At 50.4% G+C, this 16,444-nt stretch overlaps 1 protein-coding gene across 1 annotated transcript in view; it reads left to right on the top strand.

Annotated features, from left to right (window-relative positions):
• The window catches only part of ELP3 (elongator acetyltransferase complex subunit 3), a 119,165-nt gene extending 103,840 nt beyond the window's left edge, over window positions 1-15,325 (top strand). The window contains exon 15 of the mRNA XM_053249380.1: window positions 13,936-15,325. Coding sequence (XP_053105355.1) covers window positions 13,936-14,012 — 77 coding nt within the window. The 3' untranslated portion in view covers window positions 14,013-15,325. The remainder of the gene's footprint in view (window positions 1-13,935) is intronic.
• Window positions 15,326-16,444: the final 1,119 nt, after the last annotated feature.

Genomic DNA, 16,444 nt, shown 5'->3' with positions numbered 1-16,444 from the left:
CAACTGTTCGTCAGAAGTTTTATTGGGGACAAGAGGTGTCGGCTTCCCTCTGCTAAAAAGCACACCGTGACAATAAGGAGAGAGGAGCTGTTAGCTGAAGGACCATTTTCATGGCTGGTGCCAATTTGAGGCTGTGTCTAAATGAATGGGAAGGAATTGGCTAGCTGTTTGCTTTGCTGAGGATTAAAGAAACTGCAAAAGGGCTCATTCTAATGCTAATACTGGCAATTTTGAGGCTGTACCAAAGTGAGTCTGAATTAAGGTAGCGCTTTTCCCCATGGGGTGGCCACACCAGTGCAGTAACTGGGCTGTGTTGAGTGGGTTTCTTTTGTAATAAATTTCTTCTGCATATGTGGAATGAGCATGAAATCTCATGTGGGCTGTGCTCATCTCATCTTTCAAGATGTCAAATTTGGAGTCTGGCTCTCAGAATGCAAACGGAGAGGCTATTAAAGAAACTTCAAAGAACGGATGCTTTCCAGCTGTTCTCTGGGAAATGCAATCTAGCAACACTCAACTTCCTCTGTAGGGTTTTATCATAAATGAAAAGGCAGAAGGATTGACTTCTGCATTAGGGAAGATTAACCCTGCTTTGTTAATTTCAGGGAAAGGGGGAGGGGGGGCATCTTTTTTTCCTTTCTCAGTTTTCTGAGCATTCTCAATCTAGCAGCAAAACTGATCATTGTTGGAGCCTCGAAAGGAACTTCGAGAAGAAGGAGAGCTGGTCTTGTGGTAGCAAGCATGACTTGTCCCCTTAGCTAAGCAGGGCCTACCCTGGTTGCATATGAATGGGAGACTGGATGTTTGTGCATATTCCTCTTAAGGGATGGAGCTGCTCTGGAAGAGCAGAAGGTTTCAAGTTCCCTCCCTGGCAGCATCTCCAAGATAGGGCAGAGAGAGATTCCTGCCTGCAGCCTTGGAGAAGCCGCGGCCAGTCAATGCAGACAATACTCATCTAGATGGACCCCGGGGTCTGACTTGACACAAGGCAGCTTCCTCTGTTCCTCTGCCTGGTGGCTTCATTCATAAAAATGCAGCAGCAAACTTACATTGTAGCCAAGTGTCCCTTCCGTAGTCTTGTGCCCCTCATTACATTGGTACCCCCCCCCCTTTTTTTCCATGATGGAACTCCAGGCAGCATGCTTAAGTGCCCAGAGGGTCTCCCACCCAGGTTATAACCCGAAGCAGACCTGCTTAGCCCCAGGAAGGCTGCTGCATCAGATGCCTTCGGGCCAGGCCCACAACCCAGGATGATAAAGGCTCTTGGACAGCACATTGCACTGACATTGCTATGGTTGCCTTCCAACCTTCGTCCGCAAGAACATCACTAGTCTTGGTTTCAGAAACCTTCCCCTTGAAGATCCCTGGGCTTATTTTCTTTTAGCTTGTTTCAAAGATGCCAAAGAGCTGGTGGTTTCCAGCAATTGCTGCTCATTCACACCATGGAAGAAGCAGATAAGAGGGAGCAGTTGTGAAGGGCCTGTCTTGAACCAGCGTGAACTGTGTGGGCTCCCTTTGTGTAGAAGCTACCCACCCTGTGCAGCCTTTAAGTTCTTAAAGCTACCTACAAAATATTGGATCTTGAGAGAGAGAGAGAGATTGGAATTTCTCTGGCTGCTGAAGGACACGGTCTTTTCATAGAGCCAATTCTGCAAATACTTGACGGGCCCACACGATTGAGAGGGGGTCGTGTCAGGCGCTCTCTCGTCATGATGTCTCTCTTCACTGCAGCGAAATTAGCCGTGGACTCAAAGGGAAAGGAGCCACACACCTCGTGAGTGAGTGGCCTGGAACGTGACCCACGTGGCCAAGCTGACTAACTTGATCAAAGCACAAGAGAGAAACAGGTCGATGGTTGGTTGATTTGGAAGTGAAGCTGCTTCGTCTTTTATTGGGATGATAGGAGTTCAGGGCACAGGCCAGACATCGCCAGCCAGAGAAGCCGTATAAATAGTGCTCTTACTCTGCTGTTGGGTCCTTCCATTGTTCTGTTGGGGTGTTACGTAGTTGACCTTAAGATATTGTGCTTTCTCTTATAGATTTATTTTTTAAGGAGATGGGGGAGTTTTGACAACTAAGAAGCAGTTTAATGTGTCGCCTTTTTAAAATCTTGTTTTGTGATGAATCATGTTATGTTTTGTTGTTTTCAAAAAATGTGATCTGTGGAGAGGGGCACACCTTTTTATCGGATGGGCCCCCTTTCTCGATCCTTCCTTGTAGAGCCCAAATCAGAAATGGGGCTTTGGAGGGTCTGCGTTTCATCCGTATCCTTGGATGCAGTCATGGCTCACCTGATGAGCTGGGGTTGCTCCTCCCCCCTCCGCCCCGCCTGAGAGCCCCCCTGTACAGGCTGGCTGTAAGCGCTGCCTGACGAATGGCCGGCCTCTCAGGCAGGGCAGGGGGGAGAGAGGAGCAACTCAAGCTGCCTCCTGTGGCTCTCCCCCCCCCCCCACTGCTTGGATGTCTCTGTGGCTTTTCCCTGAAAGCCGACTCCATCCTGCCCTCTGGAGGGGTTTTTGACCATGCAGTAATTGCTTTGGTGGTTGCCCGCCCACACACATACACACACCCTGCAGAAAAGCCTCTGTTTTTCCTTGTCTGCTTATTCACATCCCTCATTCTCCACCCCGTGTAACTCCCCAGCTGCTCTCCTGCAAAGATTAAAAGAAACCACTGACACCGGTCAGCTTGCCTTGGCCCCCCGATTGCTGGGCAACACCTCTCTGGCTCCTCTTCCATCAGCCAACGCTAAGCCCTGGTGGGCTTCCTCTGTGAGCCCTGCAGTGTTTCTGGCCACACTGTGACATGTCCTTGCTCCCTTGCAGGGACCCGAGGTCAAGCAACGTTTTGCATGACGTTCCTTTGTCTTTGGGAAGAAGTGTATTCAGTGCTCTTCTATTATATTGCAGTGAGGGCGGCAGGGAAGACACCCATGTTTTTTCCTTTCCATTGGGTGTACCGACTTACCTCTGCAGCCGGGGGGGGGGCGCGTGGGGGGAGGTTGCCTTGCAGCGCTGCCAGTCTGTGCTATGAATTAATTACCACGTTGTGAGCTGATCCGCTTTCCCCCAGACCAGATTTCGATTTGTGTGCCGTCAAGTAGAAAATTAACATGGACACAGGCCAGAAATGTGGCATGCCTGAGCACACATTGCCGCCGAGAAGCTGGAGCGGAGGGGTGGACTCGAGGAAACGGATGACGTCTGAGCCTCCTAGCCCTTCTTCCCAAGCCAGGTCCTGTAAAGAGCCAAATAAAAACCGGGCCCTGCTGAGACCTGGACCTTGGCTCCCTTTTTTACACAATAAGGCTGTTCTCACATGCAGCTGAACCCGATCCTGGTGGGTCAGCCCCGCTTCCAGCCCGGCCACACACAGAGCACCCGTCTCCTGGGGGGATCTCCCAATGCACTGCGCTCAGTGCATGATGGGATTCCCAGAGGCCGGAACGGGCCGGCTCGGCTCTCCGAAACGAGATTGGGTGGGAGCACAGACGGCGCTCCCACCAACATTTTGCCCATCGTCTGGGGTGGGGGGGGAGGTGAGTAAAGCAAAGCCTCCCCCCTCCCGCCCACTGCCTGCCCCACCCATCCAGTTGTGTGAACGGCCTCTTGGACTTCAGAATATCCAGCCCTTGAACAGGCATGGCGCACCCCCCAGACGTTGTTAGAAGAAGACACAGCAGTGAGGGTGGTTCATCTTCATTTCCCATTTGTGAGTTTCCCAGAGGCCTCTGTCTTGCCCCTTTGGAATATGGGAAGCTGGACTAGATGGACCCACCTTGGTCTGACCCAGCAGGGCAGCTCTTGTAAAGGGCGGATGTGCTCCTGCGTCTTTCCACGGCTGCAGTTTGGGCATTGCTGGTAGTATTTGCACCCGGTCCCAAATACAGCCGCTCTGGTCAGCACTCCACTTCCAGGCTGGTTTAAAGGGACACCTGCACGAGCTTTCGGGATACATCAGGGGAGACATGGAAATGAAGTGAAATGAATGGGGCCTTGGGTTGTGATGTGGCATAGTGCAGCCTCCTAATGGGACATATTTTGCGGGGTTGGTTTGTGTGTAAACCACTTGAAAACTTTGGTTGGAAAGCAGTATATAAATATGTGTAGAATCGTGAAGTAGTAGTAGTAGTAGTAGTAGTAGTAGTAGCAGCAGCAGCAGCAGCAGCAGCAGCAGCAGCAGCAGCTGCCACCTAATGGTGCAGTGGGGAAATGACTTGTCTAGCAAGCCAGAGGTTGCTGGTTCGAATCCCTGCTGGTATGTTCCCCAGACTATGAGAAACACCTATAACAGGCAGCAGCGATATAGGAAGATGCTGAAAGGCATCATCATCTCACACTGCGCAGGAAGAGGCAATGTAAAAACCCCTCCTGTATTCTACCAAAGACAACCGCAGGGCTCTCTGGTCGCCAGGAGTCCACACCGACTTGACGGCGCAACTTTACCTTTAGTAGCAATAGTAGTAGTAGTAGTAGTAGTAATGGATCAGCTTTGGAGAGCGACTCTCAGTTAGCAGCTGCAGAAGTGAGACCAAATCAGTGTGAAAATAGCGGTGGCCTCCCAGCGGCACTCCTGGAGGCTCAGCAGGTTCACCAGGGAGGGTGCTGTGCATGAAGCTCTTTTGTGTCTACGTGGCCCCTGACAGGAGGGACCCCTGCGGAGCCCTTCAACTGCAATAGCTCATGGGGAAATCAGCCTTGAGGTCTCTGGGCTCCGCACATCCCATATCAAAGTGGGGTGGGAGATCTGTAATCACGGAGTGTTATTCTCAAGCTTCACTGGAAGCGGAAGAGCAATAGAGGCTGACATCCAGATGAACTTCCTCAATAGTGCTACTCTAAAAGACTGCTTAATTTCAGTAGGGCTACTCAGGAGGAGTTTAGTCTGGGTGTCAGGCACTGAATCACTTCGTTCTCCAGCTCTTCGGCAGGAGAAAAGGTCAACAACCCTGGGACTAGGCAAAGCGAATGATGAAAATATATGGTGTGAATTTTGAAATTGCAAGCGATTTGCTTGGATTTTCCACTCCATTAGGAGAGAGGCTAATGATCCGCATTTTGTCAGTCACATTTTGGAGGTGGCGGGGGGGGGGGGGAGTGGGTGGATGCTGGCTGTCCTGTGGGCTAGCAATTGCCGCTCGCTGGGGTGGGGTGGGGGGGCATGAAGGCAGCGTGGAGGGTGAGGCAGCTATTAGGTTTCCGCTGTTGATTCCAAGCCCAGTTCCAGCTCCACCACGGAGCCTCCAGATGGAATGATTGCTTCTCAATGGGCTCCCAGAGAGAGGGCAATCCTTCATGAATGACGTAGCCTGTCCCCAGCTGTACCAAGCCGCCCAGCAGGGGATTATTGTTATGGGGGGGAGGAGAAGGAGGTGGAGGGGGGACAGGGTGGGGGAGGCGCCAACTTCAGTATTATCTACAAATTATGTCCACAGTGCTATCCCCACTTTAACAGTCTGCAACAACTCATTTTTTAAAACATCTTCTCATTAATTAGGGCTTAATTTGAAACAATGGCAGCTTCTCGGTTCCAAGGCTGAGTTCTGGAATTCGGAGCTAATGCTGGAGGAATTCCATTGAGCATGTGCAGAATGCCTTTCGCTCAAAACAGGATAAGCGAAGTACAGCTGATCCACCCTCCACTGCTTCCCCCCCCCCCAAACACACCGCAGGGCAGGTAAAAGGACTTCCAAGCAGATCGAGCCTGGCATCTCTCACTTTCAAAACTAAGCACTGGGTTGCATTGTTTAAACACGGGCAGCCTTTCACAAACCTTTAGAGTAAAAGGAAATCTGCTGGTTTGCTGTCTGTGTTGGAATGGTTGAAGGAGATTGGTTAGATATTCAAATAAATAAAATGACTGTTAAAATCATTTGCACTGGAAAGACCATCATAAGAACAGCCCTGCAGGATCAGGCCCAAGAAGGCCCATCTAGTCCAGCATCCTGTTTCACACAGTGGCCCACCAGATGCCTCTGAGAAACCCACAGGCAAGAGGTGAGGGCATTCTCTCTCTCCTGCTGTTACTCCCCTGCAACTGGTACTCGGAGGCATCCTGCCTTTGAGGCTGGAGGTGGCCTTGATAGACCTCTCTTCCATGAAGTTGTCCAAACCCCTCTTAAAGCCATCCAGGTTGTTGACTGTCGCCACATCTCGTGGCAGAGAATTCCACAAGTGGATTATGCGTTATGTGAAAAAGTACTTCCATTTGCGGGTCCTAGATTTCCCATCAATCAATTTCATGGAGTGACCCCTGGTTCTAGTGTTATGGGAGAGGGAGAAGAATCTCTCTCTCTCCACTTTCTCCACACCATGCATGATTTTATAGACCTCTATCATGTCTCCCCGCAGTCGTCTTTTTTCTAAACTAAACAGCCCCAGGTGTTGTAGCCTTGCCTCATAAGAAAGGTGCTCTAGGCCCCTGATCATCTTGGTTGCCCTCTTCTCCACCTTTTCCAGTTCTACAATGTCTTTTTTTAGATGTGATGACCAGAATTATATGCAATATTCCAGGTGTGGCTGCACCATAGTTTTGTCTAAGGGCATTATAATATTAGCAGTTTTATTTTCAATCCCCTTCCTAATGATCCCTAGCATAAAATTGGCCTTATTCACAGCTACCGCACATTGAGTCGACACTTTCAACGAGCTGTCCACCACGACCCCAAGATCCCTCTCCTGGTCAGTCACCAACAGCTCAGATCCCATCAATGTATACTTGAAGTTGGGGTTCTACATCCCAATGTGTATCACTCCCAGCAGGGCCTGTTCTTCTCTATGCTTTACAATTTTATCCTTGAGGATGCTTTCCATTAATTTACCTGGAACAGACATTAAGCTAACCTGCCTGTAATTTCCCGGATCGCCCCTGGATCCCTTTTTGAAAATCGGTGTTACATTTGCTACTTGCCAGTCCTCCGGTACAGAGCTCCAGTACATCCTCTCCTCCTCGGGAATAGTGTGTAGTAGTGGATTCAGAAATGGGAGAGCCAGGCTCTTCTAACCTGAGCAGCTCTAACTAATGATATTTATTTATTTCATGTATATACCACCCATCCCAGAATGGCTCAGGGCGGGTAACATACAGAACATTTAAAATAACAAAAAAAAAAAAATCATTTAAACATAAAATAAAAACAGTTAAAATGGACATAGAACTCATTTTTAAAAATCTTATTAAAAGCCAGGCTGAAAAGATGAGTCTGACTGAGCGCAGGCTTTCCATGCAGAAGGCCACCGATCCTTTGCCATTTGGCAACGCAGCTCACTGAGTGACCGTCAGCCACTTGCTGGCCCTCTGCTTGACTTAGCCGCACAGAAGGTGTTCTCAACCTTGGGTCTCCGGATACTGTTGGACTACAACTCCCATCATCCCCAGCCACAATGGCCTTTGCAGTCCAACATCCAGGGACCCAAAGTTGGGAATACCTGCTTTGCAGGAGTGTTCAAGTAAAACAAGATGCTGATTTTGCAGCACACTTTGGCAGCTGAATTGATGAGAACTGGGCACCTGTTTGTGGTTCCAGTGTACATGGGTGGGGGCTCCTGTGTGTGCATGGCACAGCACTCACAAGCAGTGCTCTCTAATTTTTTTCATCTGTGTGCAGAACGAGTTTTGTTCTGGGCAGCAGTATCAAGGCGGTGTGTGCACACCTGCATTCAGAGTGGGACCTTCCTGATTCAACCTGAGCGGGATCTAAAATTAACTGAGTTGACATCCGAAAACTTCTGAGCGTGCACGCCTTAGAGGGAACACTGCTTGCAAGAGCCCACCCCCACCTGGTTATCTCCTGTCCACAAGGAAACACTTGCCGCATGCAATGGGAGGAGGCCGCGTTCTCCATTGCGCAACTGAACAAGAAGCCTCCATGCGTACACCTCTACAGGTGTACCTCTGCTCCCATAATTCACAACTCTCTCTCTTTTATTGGACTAACTTTTGTGGTGCCTGCTGTGGAGCAACGTGTAACCCTTCGCCAGGAAGCATAAAAACAGCTAAACCTCAAGCCCAGGTGCTGTCCATGGACCGCACATTTCGGAGACCCCGAATAGATCATTCAGTCCCTAGATTCAGCTTCCCAAAGGAGTGGAAGATTGCGGGGGGGGGATAACCATGCAGGAGCCCCAGGAGCTTGGCTGCAGCTCTTTCTCAGGGCAATCTGGCCACTGGACTACAAAGCCACTGGGGTAGGATTGCCACCAGTCGCATTTTCCTCCTCCATATAAACCCTAGAGAAGGAACAAAGGCCATATAATGCTGTCCTATTGCTAAACCTCATTAGGCCTCATCCTGCTCCGTGCCTGGAAGGGGAGACTGCATGTGAGCACAGTGTGAGGTGATCAGAGCTTCCCAGAAGATAGAGAGAAATTCTTCTCCCTCTCCCATAACACTAGAACCAGGCGTCATCCCATGAAATTGATTGCCGGGAAATCTAGGACCAGCAAATGGAAGTACTTTTTCATACAACGCATAATCCACTTGTGGAATTCTCTGCCACGAGATGTGGTGACAGCCAGCAACCTGTATGGCTTTAAGAGGGGTTTGGATAACTTCATGGAGAAGAGGTCTACCAACGGCTGCTAGTCGAAGGGCTATAGGCCACCTCCAGCCTCAAGGCAGGATGCCTCTGAGTCCCAGTTGCAGGGGAGTCACAGCAGGAGGGAGAGCATGCCCTCAACTCCTGCCTGTGGGCTTCCAGCGGCATCTGGTGGGCCACTGTGTGAAATGGGATGCTGAACTAGATGGGCTGCCTTGGGCCTGATCCACCAGGGCTGTTCTTATGTTCTTAAGTGTAAAAAATAGATGATTGTTTCGTATAGCAACTAGGCGGAAAATACAAAAAGGTCCAAATGTCAGTGAATGGCTTGCAAATTTGTAACACCCATGTCAAAACCAACCCAGGACAGAAAAGCTCTAGAGTTGTCACTTTCTTAAGAAATTGAGTCTGTTTATACAGTGGTGGAATAATAATAAATTTGAGATGAGAAATATCCATTGTGGTATTCTCTGTTCTTTGGTATGTAACATAAAGTGACTAATAGAATACACGTTTATTCTGCCTGAAGATATTTGTTTTATTTTTCCTTTTGGGTTTGTGACTTGTCAAGATTGATGAGTCCCTATGATTGAGTCACTATGTTTGACTGTGTGACTTTCTCTAAGGCCGTTCACACAGTCAAAAACTGTGCTCTACCCAGGTTTGGGAGCCGTGTGTGCTCCCAATTTATAGTTGTGTGGAAACAAGGGAAGAGGAAAACCTGGCTAGCTTTTTCGCCTACCTGGCTTCCACACAATAACTTTTACCCATGTTTTCCTTTTTCCTTTAACACAGATCATTCCATGCAAAAACATTAATCCCAAAGAGGTGGTTACCTCCTCCCAGTTGACCACCCTAAACTCTGCAGAATAGGGGTTCTCAGACTTGGGTCCCCGGGTGATATTGGACTACAGTTCCCATCATCCCAGTCACAATTGGCTGGCAACGATTGGAGTTGTAGTCCAGCATCTGAGGACCCAAGTTTGAGAATGCCTCTCTTAGAAGAAGGGTGGGATAAAGATGTGACCATAAAGTCTCTTGCAGGGCTGAAAGTAGCTGTTTTGAGAAACGGGGCTTTCTCACTGGTGGCCCCTTTGCAGAGGCATTAATTCCCTAAGGAAGCTGCTGAGGGTTCACCGCTGTCCTGTCCAGCATTTGCTGGGCCTCTGGCTTTACTGTTTTGGATGCAATTTGGCCAGTCTGTGTTTCAAAATTCATCTAAATGGCAGTTTGTATTTTCCTGGTACATCCTGTAGTTCTATTGTTCAGCTTTTTATTTATCGGTAAGCCACTCTGAGAGCCTCCGGGCTCTGTGGTGGGATGGAAATCTTGCATTCGCTCCTGGCGACCGGTGAGGAGGCCTGTGCCTCTTTGTGCAAATTGGAGTTGGACTCACGGGGTCTGTGCAGCTGCTGCTGTTCTCCTAATAAGGGTTCTGTCTCTCGCTGCTGGGTGCTAACCAAAATCCACCCCTTCTCTCTTCAGAGTGGGGTTTATCCGAGATGTGTGCTCCACGGGATCTGCTTGGGCGGCGGTGGGGAGCCTTTATGGATAATGATTGTGTCCCTAACCCTCTTCCTGCTCAAGGAGAACGTTTTATTCTGAAGACAGAGACGTGGAGGTGAAGTCGAGGTCCATTGCATCTCGAAGACCCATCTGCATTCTGGGGCTCTTCAGCGCTTGGTAACGATGTCTGCAGCTGGGCGGAGCCTTCTGAAGAGTTTTGTCTTTGCGTTCGTTTGTTAATCTGCATTCAAGTCCCTGAATGCAGACCTGCGCTGGGAGTAAAACAAAAAGCCAGAGCAGGTCAAGCCCAGCTCCAAGGGCTTGACCCCCAAGGGCTGCAGATTCTCTCCCCGGCTGGAGGTCTGGACTGCAAAGGGCTGTGCTTTACGAGGGGCCCTCAAATGGTGATGGTTTTTTAAAGTGATGGTTCTTGGTTGGGGAGGCTGCAGCCTAGTTGGGTTTCTCCTAACCTGCATTGCCTTAAACCAGGCCTGCTCAACTTAGGCCGCCCAGCTGTTTTTGAACTACAGCTCCCATAATCCCCAGCCACAGCAGCCAATAGCCAGGGATTATGGGAGTTGTAGGCCCACATCTGCAGGAGGGATGAAGTTGAGCAGCCTGCAGTGGTAGAGTGCATGCATTGTGCAGAGAGAGGTACAGGTCCAGTCCCTGGCATCTTCCATGTTGACCGGGAGTCACATGAGATTGCGTTGGCCTGTCCGTTAATGGCATCGGGGTGGGTGCATTGACAGCACAACCCCGTCCTCCTCAAGCATGGTGGCTGTTGTTCATCGGAACCATCCCTTTTATCTTTCAGCCTTCCAGACACTGGTTATTTAAGAGAATGCAACAGAAATTCAAGCAGCTGGCTTCTAGAATAACCACACCATGTGCACGTTTTGGGTAGCATTTGGTTCATCTGTTGTGTTTGTCCAGCACTGCCATAAATCGGACCAATCAAGAGCCACACTGTTGAGTAACAGAGAGGTGGGCATTGGTTGATAGCTCTGCTGTGCGCCTCTTGGATGGCCTTGAATGAAGGCCGTCCCACACTCTCGGCTTCAGTTCCACCATACCTTGGCTGCTATTTACTATTCATTTATTTCAAACATATACCTTGTTTTTCTGTCAGGATAATCAAAGTGGCAGACAGAAGCGTTGGAACTGACAACACTTCCTAAACAAGCACCGTTTAAAGTCTAATCAGAAACAGCTGGTTCAGTAATCTGGACTCAGAATTAAAAACAGCAACCATCTAATCTCATTTTTGAAAGGCACTGCCAAAAAAACCAATGTTGGAAATAACTTGACTTTCCATGGAGAAGTGACCAGGGATGGGCCAGGTGGACTCCTCGGGAGAGCAATCCAAATTATGTGCACCACAGTAGAAAATACACTGGTCTGCTTCACACAACCATTCAAATCTAGATTCGATGTGGGTTACCGACACAAGGTATGAATCCACGGCAAGGCACGGATCTCAGATGCCTCTCAGGCCATAAACCACCTTGACATGGGTTCACACAATCATTCTAACTAGCTTAACCCATGCAGAGCATATGCATGCTAGTACAGGATGGCTCCCCTCATCCCCTGCCACAGCCCCCCTCACCTCAGAGATCTCTCCACCCTCACCTGAGCCGCACTCCTGCTCCTCCTCCTCCTCCATCCCATTGCTTCCATCCCCCTCACCCCTCTTGGTCACGGCTGAGTATCGCTGGCGCCTGTTGGCCAAGCTGCAGCCCTCTATCCCCAGAGACCTCCTCACCCGAGCCCCGCTCCTTCTCCTCCCCACAGGAGCCAAAGCAGCGGTTGACCAGGCCCTTGCTTGCCACCACCACCACCACCACCACCGTGGCTGCTCATTCCCCTCAGGCTGCTGACAGACCCGGGCCCGTCCCTTGCCTGCCTGCCTGCCTTACTCTGCCAATGGCCTCGGTAGCCCCAAACAGCAGCAGTGGTTCATGGGGCCCTCCCTTGCTGCCAATAGGTACCGCCATGGCCACTCATTCCCCTCAGGCCACTGACAGGCTCGGGCCTGTCCCTTCCTTCTTTCTCTCTTCCCCTCCGTTCTTTTTCTCCTTTTCTCTCTCCACCACTCGCTCTTCCCCTCTGTCTTTCTTCCCCCCTTCTTTATTTCTGTCTCTCTCCCCCCGCCCCTTCCTGAGTTAACAGCTCTTGTTCATTTCGTTTCCTCATCTAATTCACACAACGGCAGCCTCCTTCTCCTGAAGGGGCTCTTTCCTCCCTCACGACCCCTCTCTTCGCAGACCCCTGCACATTATCCTTGAATATAGGTATAGGTATAGATAGATTCCTCTCTACAATCAAGAACATCTTCCAACCAGTAACAGTTACATTGCAACTCACCTTAACCATCACAGGCTCCTCCTCCCTATCTGCATATGGAATCTCCACTGCGCAATCACCATGGTGCTTTTGCTCGCGCTTGCAAGATTTGCCACACACGGGATTAGCCACGGGTATGCCTTAGAGAATTATATAGATAGATAGAAGATTAGATAGATAGATAGATAGATAGATAGATAGATAGATAGATAGATAGAAGATTATATAGATAGATAGAAGATGTCAGTAACCCATATTAAACCTAGATTCAAACGACTGTCTTGCGTGCTCACTCGCCCTACTTCTCATGGTGGGGGACCTGGAGCTGGACTTCCAAGGTAGATCTCTGTGCTTGGGCAGATCTGTACGGCAGTAGGCAGTTCTTGAGGCATCTGTCATTTCCACCCCTTGCTATTGATTGACATGCTGTGACATCACAGAATGTTAATAGACATTTTAATCGATACAGGGAAGGGGCAGTCGTAATGTACCGGAAAGCTGTGCAGCTGCTGTGAGAAGTGGAAAGTTAGTTTGGGTGGAGGACCAGGCTGCCTAGAGCCTAGAGCAGAGAGGGCCGTGTGCTATGGAGACTGAGGCCTGGCAAGCCTAGGACCAAAATGGGAAGAGAAGTGAGCAGAAATCTCCCGTGGATCTATCTGATGTTGGTAGCAAACAGGTGAAGAGAGGTGAGGGCTGATGCTCACATGGCTTAGTCCAGGGCTTTTCAAACTTACATAGGAAATTGCCATATACTGAGTCAGACCATTGGTCCATATGCTATTGGACCCCTGCTAACCATTGGACCCCTGCTAACTTGGCAAGGAGGCACCTTTTAACGTGGTGATTCTCTTTATTTGGCAGGGGGAGAGTAACTGGCCCTATCCACCCCCAGCACAGTACTTACAGTGACTGTTGCTGGTGTCTATCTTATGTTTCTTTTTAGATTGTGAGCTCTTCAGGGACAAGGTTCCATCTTATTTGTTTGTTATTTCTTTGTGTAAACTGCCCTGAGCCATTTCTGGAAAGGTGGTATAGAAATCGAATGAATGAATGAATCTAGCTCAGTATTGTCTTCACAGACTGGCAGCGGCTTCTCCCAGGTTGCAGGCAGGAATCTCTCTCAGCCCCATCTTGGAGAAGCTGCCAGGGAGGGAACTTGAAACCTAGATGCTCTTCCCAGAGCGGCTTCATCCCCTGAGGGGAATCTCTTACAGTGCTCACACATCAAGTCTCCCATTCATATGCAACCAGGGTGGACCCTGCTTAGCTAAGGGGACAATTCATGCTTGCTACTACAAGGCCAGCTCTCCTCTCCTCACCTGGGAACTTGGGTTCCCAGGTGGTGTTATACTACAACTCCTCCCTGCCACTCTGACCTTGTTTGGGGATGATGGTAGTCCATCAACATCTGGGAACGCGAGCTTGAGAACTCCTGCATTAGTGTAATCTTTGGCGGCAGGCCATTTGGTGTCTACATTAGAGCGTCTCTCAGCACGACTTGCCCCCTTTCACCAGTGAATTTACCCCTTGCTCTTTGCTTGCAGGTGTGGGCACCAGGGATTACTACAGGAAGATCGGCTATGAGCTGGAAGGGCCCTATATGGTGAAAAGGCTTGACTGAGCCCGGAATGCTGGCAGCCTTGCCTTGAGTTCTGCCAAGGTCACGGCAGGAAGGAAACGACATCGTCCAACCACGCACTGGGCTGAAAAGCTTGGTCTCCATCCAACACCAGTAAAGAACAGCCCAGAATTCTGATGCCGTTCTGCCCACATTCCCCACACCAAGCCCCCAAACCTCAGTCTGGCAGAGGCGACTTGCCCTTCCCCACCTCTCTCATTCCCATGTGCAGTTAGGCAGCGCTGGAGATTCTGCGCATGGAATCCAGGGGCGCTCACTTCAGACCCCTGGCCCTGTGGAGGTCTGGCCACCCATTCGAATCCTGCTTGGTGTTACTCAGTTGCATCTTCATTTTATATCAGGCTGGTTGTTCTTTCCCTGGCCTTAATGAGCAATCAGCCTTCAGTTTCCCCCCAGCCCCTGCTTATATCAGCAGAGCCCTTCAAGTAGGCTATATGAGATGTCTAACCATTTGCCAGGGGTTAGCGATTTCCCCCACCCCCCAGTGAGGACTTAGAGGGGGAAATCTCCTCCTTTATTCTTTTGAAACTGATTGTAACTGGCAGACGTGCGGTCAAGGCTTGTTGCTGCCCTTTCCGTGCATAGCTTCCCTCCAGTTTTGAGGAGTCGTGGCCCAGCTGCTCTCTCCACAGTGTGGGGGCTCTAGGCCAGGCATCCCCAAACTGCAGCCCTCCAGATGTTGCTGAACTACAACTCCCAGCATACCCAGCCACAAAAAATTGTGTCTAGGGATGCTGGGAGTTGTAATGCAGCAACATCTGGAGGGCCGCAGTTTGGGGATGCCTGCTCTAGGCTCTGCTTTTGAAGGTCTGGCCAGCGGTTTAGCTGTTCGGCTTCTTTGCTCTGGACAGGGAGAGGCTGTGGAGCAAAACCCCCAGGGCCAGATCTTAGCTACGTTGTCCGGGAGCAGGAGAAGAAGAGACTGAAATCTCAGGGTGGACTTTTGTCTTTCATCTTTGCAAAGGGAACCGTCCTCCTTTGTGGCATCAGTTATAACCACTTCTGTCAAAGAGGGCTCGACGTTTTCTACAGACATTTCCCCACCGTCTTTGCCTAGGGCTTTTCTTTTAAACAAGAGGTAATGGTCGCTCCTGAAAGATTTAACCGAGGCTGTTCTGGAAGTGGCCTGGCTGTTGTGTCTTGCTGTGCTCAGAGCACTCGTGGCCTCGGAGGCCAGGGCTTCTCTGAGGCAGGCAGGTCGGAGGGAGAGACATGTGGACAGGCTTCCCAAGCAGGCCTGGAGTGATGCTGAAGAAAAACCACCGGGATCAATAAAGCATGGTTTCCCCAGCCCACTTGTGAGTCGTGTCTCCTTTTGGAATGGGAGTCTGTGATGTCTGCTTCAGAGCCAGGAATTCTGCACTCTCTACCCAAAGCCAAGCGTCTCAGTCTTTCCAGCTTTCTTGGTATCTGAGCACTCCAGCTCACAGTTTGTTTAGAGCAGGGGTTCCCGACCAGCGGCACTCCAGTTGTTGCTGGACTACAACTCCCATCACCCTCTGCTACATTTTATTGTGGCTGAATGATGGGATTTGTAGTCCAGCAACATCTGGAGTGTGGCTGGCCGGGAACCCCTGGTCGAGGCAATGCAGAGGCCACCCCTGCCTGTGGCATTGTATCTGTCCTCTTAAAACATAAGGCGAGAGACATTAAGATGTGCCTCACCCGCCCACGGCCCGATGTTGGCATGCGGTAGCTCCCCAGAGCCAAGGGCTTGCACAAAAGCGGGGAGGTAGAAAGCAGCTCCCCGGTGGCACCAGCAGGCCGAAGGGGCTGGTTCGGTCTCCAGCTCAGATGAGCTCAGCTAGCAGGGCTGGTCAAGGTCCCCCCTCCCTGTCTGAGCACGTAGAGCGCTCCTGGGTGGACAAGTGGCCTGATTCTGCCCAGAGCAGCTTCATATCTGCACCTGCCCTGCTCTGTTGGCTGGCAGTACCGGATCTGGGCTCTTTCCTTCTCAGAGGGGTAGGTGAATAGGAGCTCCAGGGGTCATTCTCATTAGTGACTCATCTCTTAAAAGGCTGACCTCTGCTGCCTTCTCCATCACCAGCTGCCTCTTGGTTCTCCCCTCCCCTCCCGGTTTATTGCGTCTGCCTCTTAGCAAAGGAAAGGGCTTTCTCTGAACAAGAATGAATCCAGAGGCCTTGAGCCCTCTGCCGTCCAGGAGGTGGCGGCAGCGAAGGGGGAAGCATCCTTTTCCTTCCCCACCAAATGTCAAGGTGGCCGTTCAGGCGGAGGCACTGGAGCATGGCGCCCATTTGAGTGGGGTCGGAGGTGGCGCTTTTCTTCGCGGTGACTCTTGGCTCTTCCGTGACGGATGTGAACGTGCAGAAAGCACTGTGGCTCTTGGCATTGTTTCCAGCGCAAACACCCCTTGTGGTCCTCCTGAAAGCGAGAGGGTGCTGAAGCCATTGCGG

This window comes from Hemicordylus capensis, chromosome 1 (assembly GCF_027244095.1).
Source record: "Hemicordylus capensis ecotype Gifberg chromosome 1, rHemCap1.1.pri, whole genome shotgun sequence".
Lineage (NCBI taxonomy): Eukaryota > Metazoa > Chordata > Lepidosauria > Squamata > Cordylidae > Hemicordylus > Hemicordylus capensis.
This window is presented reverse-complemented; position numbering and strand designations above follow the sequence as displayed.